Source organism: Fukomys damarensis, unplaced genomic scaffold (genome assembly GCF_012274545.1).
Source record: "Fukomys damarensis isolate Sample0158 unplaced genomic scaffold, DMR_v1.0_HiC HiC_scaffold_1, whole genome shotgun sequence".
In the NCBI taxonomy this organism is placed as follows: Eukaryota; Metazoa; Chordata; class Mammalia; order Rodentia; family Bathyergidae; genus Fukomys; species Fukomys damarensis.
In genome coordinates, this window is record NW_022900913.1 from 56,089,739 (window position 1) to 56,100,970 (window position 11,232).

The 11,232-nt window shown below is 35.1% G+C and overlaps 1 protein-coding gene across 5 annotated transcripts in view; it reads left to right on the plus strand.

Moving 5' to 3' along the window:
• The window catches only part of Utp15 (UTP15 small subunit processome component), a 16,909-nt gene that overhangs the window by 2,212 nt on the left and 3,465 nt on the right, over positions 1 to 11,232 (plus strand). For all 5 annotated transcript variants that reach the window (XM_010635186.3, XM_010635182.3, XM_010635184.3 and 2 more), the window contains 11 exons: positions 621 to 773; positions 2,385 to 2,477; positions 2,570 to 2,754; positions 3,670 to 3,848; positions 4,629 to 4,754; positions 6,466 to 6,601; positions 8,232 to 8,316; positions 9,119 to 9,268; positions 10,027 to 10,128; positions 10,786 to 10,919; positions 11,061 to 11,119. In XM_010635186.3, the coding sequence (XP_010633488.1) occupies positions 684 to 773; positions 2,385 to 2,477; positions 2,570 to 2,754; positions 3,670 to 3,848; positions 4,629 to 4,754; positions 6,466 to 6,601; positions 8,232 to 8,316; positions 9,119 to 9,268; positions 10,027 to 10,128; positions 10,786 to 10,919; positions 11,061 to 11,119 (1,339 nt within the window). In that variant the 5' untranslated portion in view covers positions 621 to 683. The remainder of the gene's footprint in view (positions 1 to 620; positions 774 to 2,384; positions 2,478 to 2,569; positions 2,755 to 3,669; positions 3,849 to 4,628; positions 4,755 to 6,465; positions 6,602 to 8,231; positions 8,317 to 9,118; positions 9,269 to 10,026; positions 10,129 to 10,785; positions 10,920 to 11,060; positions 11,120 to 11,232) is intronic.

Consider the following 11,232-nt stretch of genomic DNA (forward strand, 5'->3'; position numbering starts at 1 on the left):
TTTTTTTTTTTTTTTTTTTTTTTTGGTACTGGGGATTGAACTCTGGTCCTTGCGCTTCCAAAGCAGGCCACCGAACCACTGAGCTAAATCCCCGGCCCCTCTATACTAAATTTTTATACCTGTCATTTATGTTTTTGAGATAAGGTCTTGTTATGTAGTCCAGGTTGGCCTTAATTCACTACATAGTCCTGTCCTTGAACTCATGGTGATCTTGCAGCCTTTGCCTCCCAAGTGCTGGATTACAGGCATGCACTAGCACGCCTTGTGAGGTTGTAGTTTTATCTTAATGTTTCCAATTGTCAAAAAATTAGCAGTATAAGCCAGCATGTTTTTTTCTCTGGTTTGACTACTGGAAGTATGAGCCAGACTTGTTCCCAAGTGTCCAGCCTAGCCAGGTAGGTGTTAGAACATTTTGTATGCTGCCTGTCTATACAGCTGAGTAGGTCACACATTATAGTAGCCCTTCCTATTTCTTTAGATGGTCTCTTAAAAGATTTATTAGTCACTAGTCTGCAAATTTCCACACAGCCTTCTGAAAGAATGTAGAGTAAAAAAAAAAAAATCTTATCTGTGTATACAAGTTTATAAATAATACATCTTTAAAAATATTTTCTTTTCAGATTTATTTCTAATATCAATTCCAAATTACTGATTCTTGGACAGCACGGCACTTGTATGAAATCATGGCTGGTTATAAGCCTGCAGCTATTCAGACATACCCTATACTTGGCGAAAAAATCACCCAAGATACCCTCTACTGGAACAACTATAAGGTAAGTATGTGAGACAAGGAAGGAGGAAGGGATATATGCATTTATTCATTTATGCCACTTCCTCCAGCATTGTTATACTTTGGTTATGCTTAACAGAAATACTAAATAAAGCAGAGTATGGTAACACATGCCTGTAATCCCAGCCCTCAGGAAAGGATCTCCATCAGCCTGAACTGCATAGTGAGACTCTGTCTCTAAAAACCCAAAAGAAATATTAATTAAAAACTGTGAGCAGCTTATAGTTTAGGCAGTTAGCTGTGTTTTCTTGGATTTTATAAAAGTCTGTGCCACTTAATCATTTTAGACATACAAGTACTTAGCACAGAGCACATGACTAATCAGTGTCAAATGACTTGAATTTTAGAATTTTAATCTCGTATGCAAGAAGGTTTTTTTTTTTTAAGAAAAAGTGCTGTGAAATTAGTGTTTGTTTGGAGTTTGTTTTTTTGTTTTTTTTTTAACTGAAAAACTAATCCAGCCATGTTAGTAAGTACCTGTAATCCCAGCACTCTAGGAGGCTGAGTCAAGAGGATTATAAATTTAAGCTCAGTTTGGGCAACTTAGGGACTTAGCAAGACCCTGTTGCAAAAAAAATTTTTTTTAAAGGCTGGGCATATCATTCACGAAGTATGAGGTCCCTGAGTTCAATCCCCACTACCAGAAAAACAAAAGGCAAAATAGAAAACTGCAATAAGTATGTAATTAAGAGGTTTATGGAAAAAGAAATATAAATGGCTTATAAATATATTAAAACAGTCTCAGTTTCACTCAAAAAAACAAATTATAAAAATTTTTTAAGTGTAAGTTAAGAGAAATCAGGTACTGTTCATCTTCTGAACAAATGAAAAATTTTGAGAAGTCACTGCTAATTGGGGGAGGGAGACGTGCCCATTTTTGGAGGTCACTTTCACATCTATTATGATTTTTAAATCATGTACTTTTTTGCTTGGTAGTCTCACATCTTGGAACATACTAATAAGTATACTTCTAAAAGTTTGCTAAAAATATTATATAAAGATTTTAATTGAAGTATTATATGTAGTACAAGAATTCTCAAAAAATTTGATTCCATTCATTACTAGTGGGCTAGGATAGTGAATAATGTTGTCTTTCTAAAGGGTGTTAAATCTATTGCTAATATGAAAAGTTGGCTAAAATGGGTTATTTAATACAAAAATGAAAAGATAGAACTGCCTACATGGTATGATCATCTTCGTTTTCATTTAAAGACATAAGTGTATAACTTTGGTGGGAAGTACTGCAGTAAACTTACCGCTGAACTTAGGGCATAAGGTGTGGCTTTTCTGGCCACATGTTTATTAACTTTAATGGCAACTGAAATAGGGTAGGTTGGGCAAGGGATTTAGCTCAGTGGTTCTCTTGCCTGCCTCGCATGCAAGAGGTCCTGAGTTCGATTGCTGGTACCAAAAAAAAAAAAAAAAAAGGGTGGGTGATGGGAGAGGGATCTTTTTTGCTGCTTCTGTATGTCTGTAGAATATAAACTAATAAATGTTACTAAGAAAAGAAATGACTGGTAAGAAATTAATATAATGCTTAAATAAATCTTCCCAGTTGTAACTCTGTTAATGCTCTACATTCTTTCTCATTAAGACTCCTGTTCAGATTAAAGAATTTGGTGCAGTGTCAAAAGTAGACTTTTCCCCTCAGCCTCCATATAACTATGCAGTCACAGCTTCTTCAAGAGTAAGTACAATGATAATTTAAAAATTTTTTAATATATGTAATTTATTACTCAGCTTGATCAATTTGATGAAATAATGTTTTCTATCTTATAGATTCACATTTATGGCAGATACTCTCAAGAACCTATCAAAACATTTTCCAGGTTTAAAGACACAGCATACTGTGCTACTTTTCGACAGGATGGTAAATTGCTTGTGGCTGGCAGTGAAGATGGTGGAGTTCAGCTCTTTGATATAAGTGGGAGGGCTCCCCTCAGACAGTTTGAAGGTCATACAAAGTAAGCATACAAAGCATATAGTTGCTTTTTTATGTGGTTTTGTTTTATTGAAAGCTCTGTCTCTGGTCTTTGAATAAAATTATGGCAGTTTGTGAGGATTACCTATCAGAAGATGAGAGAACTTTGTTTGGGTTTGATGGTCTGGTTCTTGGGGCTCATGAATTCTCTAAAATGTGTGTGATATTTTAGGAAATGTGTGCTTAGATGGAGAAATGTTCCATAACATTCATTAACATCTCAGTGGGGTCTGTGGCCCAGTTGAATTTGTGAGTCACTGGTGTAGAAGCAATCTTACAGCTATTGGTGAGTGGACTATAGGCCAGGACTATCTTGGAGGCTCTCAGGTGGAAGTTTTCTTCTTGAATTTGTGGTACTTTGCCCCTTGATAAATTGAATGATTATCATAATTTTATACTGTAACTTTGTTTCATGATCATCAGTGCCTATACTGAAATCTATTGATTTAAAAATCTCAAAAGTATATTTTTTATTGTATACCATCAGGATATTCTTAATCACTTAAAACATAACAGAATTTGCCTAACATGCTCTTAGTCACCGACAAATCTTTTTAGAATTTTTTAAAGAACTTTTTGAAATTCAAACAAAATTAAAGTACCTTTGCTCCTACGTTTAGAACATTCATTTTTATTAAGAGGCTAAGTTATTAAGAGTTATTAATTAGAAAATACAACTCAAGGCTACTGCTTAGCATTTGTACTAACTTAATAGTATAATGGTATTACATTTTTAAATTGACTTAGCGAGTACCTGTTTCAAAGGTTTTCTTTTTCTTCTATAAATATTCTCCGAACTGCAGTTTTTTAAATCTAGGCCAAAAGCATTGTTATGTTAGAAGATACAAGAAATATCTTTTTTTCTTGCTTTTTAATATACTGACACTTGATTTTTCAGAGCAGTTCATACAGTAGATTTTACAGCTGATAAATACCATGTGGTCTCTGGGGCTGATGATTATTCTGTTAAATTATGGGATATACCAAACACCAAAGAAGTTATGACATTCAAAGAACATTCTGATTATGTGCGGTGTGGATGTGCTAGCAAGCTGAACCCAGATCTCTTTGTAACAGGTTGGTGAATTCTTTGCACTTAATTGCTATGGGATTCTTTTGGGATTGAGAAGTTTGTTTTTTTTTTAATAGCTCTAAGGTCACAGCTGAAATAAGAATAGGTTTTGTATTATTGATGCCACTTTTTTTTTTTTTTTTTTTTTTTTTTTTTTTTGGTATTTTGAGACAGGGTCTCCTGTATAGTTGAGACTGACCTAGAACTCAATATGTAGCTCAGGCTGGTCTTGAGCGCACAGCGATCCTCCTGTCAGCCTCCCGAGTGCTGGGATTACAGGTGTGCACCACCACGCCTGGCTCTTTTTATTTTTTTTAATGGTTGTTCTAACTGTCCTGTGAATGTCTTTGGAAATATCGGAGTGTCTTGAAAACATAGCAGACTGTCTGAATGGCAGTGAGTTTAGTACACTGGTTTTCAGAAAGTCTCTAGCACCCGGGGCACTACACAGTCTAAGTTTTTCTGGTTGCCTGCATAAAGGTTCCTAGATGACACTACCATGACTATAGTTTTCAGATAGGAATAATTTAAATCAAAACAAGATGGATTCTGCATAGTATTGTATAGTGCATCTTCAAAAATTGTCAGTAGGGGTAGAGTGTAGCTTAGAGGTAGAACACTTGCCTACTGTATTTGCCAGGCTTTGAGTCTGATCCCCAGGATAGCAAAAAACAAACAAAAATCCTTAATAGCAAAGGGTTTGGAAGCGCTGGGTCTTTCTGAATATATATATACATATATATGCAGCCAGATTCACTACGTTAATACAAAAATTGATGTTTTAGGGTCATATGATCATACTGTGAAGATGTTTGATGCACGAACAAGTAAGAGTATTCTGTCTGTTGAGCATGGGCAGCCAGTGGAGAGTGTCCTGCTTTTCCCCTCTGGAGGTCTTCTGGTGTCTTCAGGTATTTCTTATGAAAATAGCTTTTACCAATATTGTTGGTTTTGAATCTGATTTTTTGTTGTCAATTATTTATAACAAATATAAACCTTAAATATTATGATTCATCAGTATGCACTTGAATTACATTTCTAAGTTCCTGCACAAACAGTTGATAGTGGGACAGACAAGTAGTTGTCATTTATTGAGTGTATGGAATACCTAATCTTTTTTTTTTTTTTTTTTTTTTTTTTTAGTTGGAGAGGATTTTGAAACAAGATCTCTCTGTATAACCCAAGCTAGCCTGTAACTTTCTGTGCAGCCCATGTTGCCCTTGAGTTTGTGAACTCCTTTCATAGGCCTTCTGAGTGCTGGGATTGAGGGTCTGTACCACCATATATGGTGCTGTGCTATTGTATACATATTATCTCTAATGTCCTAAAGAGTTGATTTTCTCCCTATTTTACAACTAAGAAAATAAATGAAAATTTCTAATTTGTTCAGAGCAAATTGATATGACAAGTCTGAAATCTCAGAACTTGAGATCTTACATTATGTACTGTGTACTCTTATTCCTAAGACAGTGATTGTGAACCTTTTAGAGCTTTCAGTGATACAAATAACCAGCCAGCTGTTGCATGCTTCCCGTAGGTTCACTACCACTGTCCTAAGAAATTTTCAGCTGCCTTTGCAATGGGTTCTTTTAGATCAGACTTAATCTCTTTCTTTGTGACTCTTGGTAGAAAAGGGGCTTGATAATTTTCATCCAGTTGCAACAGGATTTTTTTGGTTAATTTTAGCACAGAACATTTTCATAATCATGGAATAAATTATTTGTTTTTTCTCATTTGTCGAAGCAAAAATGTGTTGGTATTACAAGAATGTGTAGGTACTATATATATGGTAGTGTATGTAGTCTTTCTTTTTGGCTTTTTCTGTTTTCTTGCTGTTATTTTGAGAAATGGAAATAAGGCCAAATTGAACAAAGAAAACAGAAAGCTGTATGCTAATTTCTACTGTGCCACTAGTTGTGTGACTTTGGTCAGTGTTTCTAGACCTTAAAAATGAGAGGTTGTACCAGATTAGTGGTTTCAAAGTATAATTCTTGTCATAGGCTGCCACAGGGAATGGGAAGATGGGGATCGTGATTTCAGTTCCCTGTTCCCTGGTCAGAGGACGGTATATAAGAACTTCATTATTCCCCCATCCCACCCATTTTTCTCTTCTAAACTTCTGCTTGATACTTTGATGAAAGAAGATGCTGAGTTTTTAAAGTTCTTTTTAGATCATTGGGTTAAATTACTGCTAAGGAAAGATGTTTCCAATTCTTAGAATAAAATTATAGGAAAGTTTATGAGTTTTGTTGGTATTCACAAAATACTTAGGAAACGCGATCTACATTATTCATTTCCGTGGTTATTCAGAATTTTTTTTAAACAAGGGTTTTATTAGCATTTCCTAGAAATGTTTTTACTTATACTTTTTATTTTGCTAGGCAGTTCTTTGCATCTAAAAATAAGAAAGTATTTAATCATCTCTGTGAGGTAGGAACTGTTAATATACTGTCAGTCACACAGTCAGTAAGCAGTAGAGCCGATATTCAAACCAGGTAGTCTGGCTGTGGAATTGCCCACTTTTCCTCTGATCTGTGGAATGTCAGCAAAGAATACTTTTTGGGTCTATAAAATTTTGAATATATGGGTGGATTATCAAACTAATGCTATTTCTTTTTATAGGAGGTCGTTATGTTAAAGTCTGGGACATGTTAAAAGGAGGACAGTTGCTCGTATCTCTGAAAAACCATCACAAAACTGTGACATGTTTATGTCTGAGCAGCTCTGGACAGAGGTTACTTTCTGGTTCACTGGATAGGTTAGCATTTTAATTTTCTTTGTGAGTCATCAGTGTTTAGGTGTTTACTGCTTGAGAAAGAAAGTTATCAATATTGGTGATTAAATATTCGATGTTTTGAAATTTTTATTTTGAGTATACTCATAATAGAAAAATACATTAATATATGATATATTTATTTTATATTATTTAAAATTTAAAACTTTCGTGTGAACATTTCTGTACATTGGTAGGGTATTTTAAATAGGTACTTAGTATTCCATTTGTTATGTTCTCTAACAGTTCTTCCCAGTAGAAATATACTATGAGCTACATATGTAATTTTAAATGTTTTAGTAGCCACGTTAAAAAGGTTAACTCAATATGCCAGGCATGGTGGCGTACGCCTGTGTAATCCCAGCACCCGGGAGACTGAGGCAGGAGGATCGCTGCCAGGTCGAGACCAGCCTGGGCTACGTAGTGAGTTCCAGGTCAGCCTCAACTACATAGTGAGACCCTGTCTCAAAGGGGGGAAAAAAAGGTTAACTCAGTATAATATGTACTATAAAAATAAAATACATAGATTGTTTCAGTATGTAATCATTGCAAAATTGAGATACTAGAAACACTTTAAACAAACTGGGATACAATAGTATCTTATAATCAATACTTCAATTTTTATTTTGTTTTGTTTTGTTTTGTTGGTTTTTTGAGACAGGGTCTTACTATGTAGTTGAAACTGACCTGGAACTCACTATGCAGCCCAGGCTGGTCTCAAACTCACAGTGATCCTCCTGCCTCAGCCTCCCAAGTGCTGGGATTACAGGTGGGCGCCACCACGCCCGGCTTAATACTTCAATTTTTAAATTAATGAAAATAAATGTAGTTGCTCATTTTCAGTAGCTCCTTTCGAGGGTTCAGTAGCCATATGTATCTAGCAGTATGGCATGGGTGTAGAGTTTACTTGTATTCGTCAATTGTTAATCATTTTATTTCCATATTTTCTTATTGTTTTTTGCCTAGTTAGAAAAGGGCTTAGTTTTTATCATGTATTATAAGTATTTTAAAAGTTAGAAAATGTTTAATCCAAAGGAATATATTATGTAAATACATATAATTTTCTGAAATAGTGTTTGTGCAACTTGGTACTTGATCTTTTTAGATGTCTCCTTAAAAAACAAATACAAATTGGTTCTCTTTATAGTCGTTTTCAACCCGAAGTGATTTTTGTCCCCAGGGAACCTCCAGTGTACCTGGAGACATTTTTTTGGGGGGGAGTTGATGCTATTGTTGTGTTGGGGTAGAGGCCAGGGAAGCTGCTAAGTGTCCTACAGTGGGCAGAAGAGCCCTGCCAACATGGTGTGCCCTGGACCAAAGTACCTATAGGGCTGGGCATGAGACCTTGCTCTCTTGACTTCAGTCAGTGTGCAATCATTGATACTTCTCTTCCTCCCAAGTTTTTTCTTCCGATGACAGTGATTCCTGGTTTGTCCTTTGGTTCTTTATAATGGACAAGTCAAAGTCTATTCAAACCTGATTAGTGTTGTAGTACAGTTCAATTTTTAAGGGGTTCAGTGATGAAATACTTTTCAATATTACTTTATTGTTTTCACTTTTCTGTTAAAAAACAGAATCTGCAAATGATTTTTGATACCACTTTCTTTTTTAATAGGAAGGTGAAAATATATAGCACAACTTCCTACAAAGTAGTCCACAGTTTTGATTATGCAGCTTCAATTTTGAGTCTTGCACTTTCAGTAAGTACTTTTAGTTCTTTTTAAGGTTAACACTTACCTTGCCTGTTACGTGAAAGTAAATTGGAATTTTAGGGTTTATTTTCGTATTTAAATTAGCTGTTTGAGTTAAGATGATTGCTGGGTGTGACGTAGTAATTAACTCATTTAACTCAAAGGTGATAATATTTTAGAAAGGCAAGTTGATTCACTTGATTGCACACACACACAGGTGGAGTGAGGAAGGCGTAACAAAATGAAATAGCTCCCTCGTGAACTTTTTTCCAAAATCTGTACTATTGTGTTTCACAAGGAGCCACATTTGTGTAGGTGGATATTTGAATATGTTATGTAGAAATCTGAACCAGAAGAGGAAAAACTAATGAAGAAATATTTTGCGGGAGAAAGATTATTTAGAAAGTCATCACGTATAGTACTTTTTAAATAAGAGGATGGAGAAAAATTATTCTGAAAAATTCTCAAGATGCCATTAACTATTGTAGCATTATATAGATTTTGTCAGTGATAGTTTACAAGTAAAACTTCTGTCAATATAATGGTATCCTACAAGAAAAAAAAATGACTTTACTGTAGCATTTTGCATAGAACATTGTTAAACAGAGCAGATTTGATTTTTTTTGTGGGGGTGGGTACTATGGATGGAACTCGGGTCCTTGCACTTGCAAGGCAGGTGCCGGAACCACTGAGCTAAATCCCTGAATGGAACTGTTGGTGATTATCTGAATACAGCATAACTGTTAATTTGAAGTAAAGATACTATAAGCTATTAGTTAGGAATAGAGTAACTTATTTTTCTAATTGTTAGCATGAAGATGAGACTATAGTGGTTGGAATGACCAATGGAATTCTGAGTGTTAAACATCGGAAATCTGAAGCAAAGAAGGAATCTCTTCCAAGGAGAAGGAGGCCTACATACCGAACGTTTATTAAAGGAAAAAATTACATGAAGCAACGGGTGTGTGTTGCTCATATTTTTTTTAAAGGTGACATTTCTTAGAGTAGCCATTCATCCCTGCCCATTACTGAGAAGTATAGTTCATGTGATATTTAACTTTATTTCCCTCTTTGTTTTATCAGAATTGGCTATGGATTGCTAGAGTGAGGCCATAATTGAAGAATAATGCAGAGCAAGGGACACTTTATTTATAACCCTGAATATAGCATAACAATACAGTGCTTTACCACATTCAAAACAATGTTTTACACAGTATCTGATTGAATCTTCAAAAACACCCGGCCAGTAAAGTCTCCATTTGGCATTTGAGAAAATTGAGATACAAGGAAATTTTGATTGGTTTAGTATTTCTGATTCTTGTTTTATTTCTCTTTATACTAAAACACATTGCCTGCTGTATAAAAAAAGTTGAAATGAGTATGTTTTGCTTAGCATTGAGGCAGTTGTGTAAGTTGAAAAATCGTAAGAGTAAAATGGCAAATTATTCTGTTTTCAATTAATCTAGATTATGAGCATATGAACATTATCTGTGATGTACTGTAGAGGCACCCTGAGTTTTTAGAGTGTTTTTTTTTTTTGTTTTTCTTTTTGGTATGGGGGATCTTACTCTGGTCTAAGGTAGGCAGTGGCACCACTGAGCTAAATCCCCTTAAGACCCTGAGTTTTTAAAGTATCACTTCATTATGAGAAAGTTTGTTTTGAATGGAACTTTGTAAATAACTGATTTTCTTCCTCTATAAATTTACTTCTCAATACAGGATGACATTGTGATCAACAAGCCAACAAAGAAATACCTAGAATTGTATGACAGAGATCTGAAAAATTTTAGGATCTCTAAGGCACTTGATAGAGTTCTTGAGGTGAGTGAAAAGCATTTTTTTTAAAAATTAAGTTGATTGGTACATTTTAGGTATACAGTATGATGACGTTCATCATTGGGAATTTGTTCCTTTACATAATATACCTTGGTGCTTATTTCTTCCCTATTCCCCTGCTCTTCCTTCAACCCCTGTGACCCTCCCTATTTACAAAGACTTGTTTCTGTTTTTTCCTTTTATCATAATTTTTCTTTTCCCTTCTTTCCTTTTCTCTACCACCACCACCCCGCTTCCCCTTCCCCCTCCTCTTTGGACTTCTTCCTATTTCACATTATCTATTACACATTTTGGTCCTCATTTATATTTTCAGGTTCTCAAACCAGAGAAACTATTCAGTATTTACACGTGTGTCCTAATTTCACTTAGAGTATGGCCTCATTGTGCATCCATTTAGCTGTAAATGTCTCTTATCATTCTTTATGGCTGAGTAATACTTCATTTTATTAAAAAAGCACATTTATTTATCCAGTCACCAGTTGATAGGCATTTGGGCTGTTGCCATGCTAAATTTTTTAAAGAATTAGGTTAGTACTTGGTTTGTGCATTACCATGACTTGGAACTGTGGTATTTTAGTGAAAGACAGTAATATTTTTCCTTATGTTATTTTCTGCTTATGTTGACTTTGAACATTTTTCTAGCCTAGTTGTATAATAAAGACCCCTGAAGTTACAGTTTCCATCATAAAGGAGCTAAATCGAAGAGGAGTCCTTGCAAATGCACTTGCAGGTCGGGATGAAAAGGAAATTAGTCGTGTTCTTAATTTCTTGATAAGGTATGTTTCATGTTTGTGAAGTCTGTATTTTGCATCTCAAGTCCTTCTTTATCACCCAGTGAGAGACACTTTTAGTTTGATCTTTGTTGAGAACTGGTAGAACAATGAGTGCAAATTTCATTAAATAAATTTATTTTGTAGGAATCTGTCTCAGCCAAGATTTGCACCTGTTTTGATCAATGCTGCTGAAATAATTATTGGTAAGTAATTGTTAAAACTTGAAAAAGCTAACATGCTTGCAAAACTAGAGGCATCGGGATGAGGGATGTAGCTTCTCAGTGGTGGAGCATTTGCCTAGCATGTGTAGGCCTCG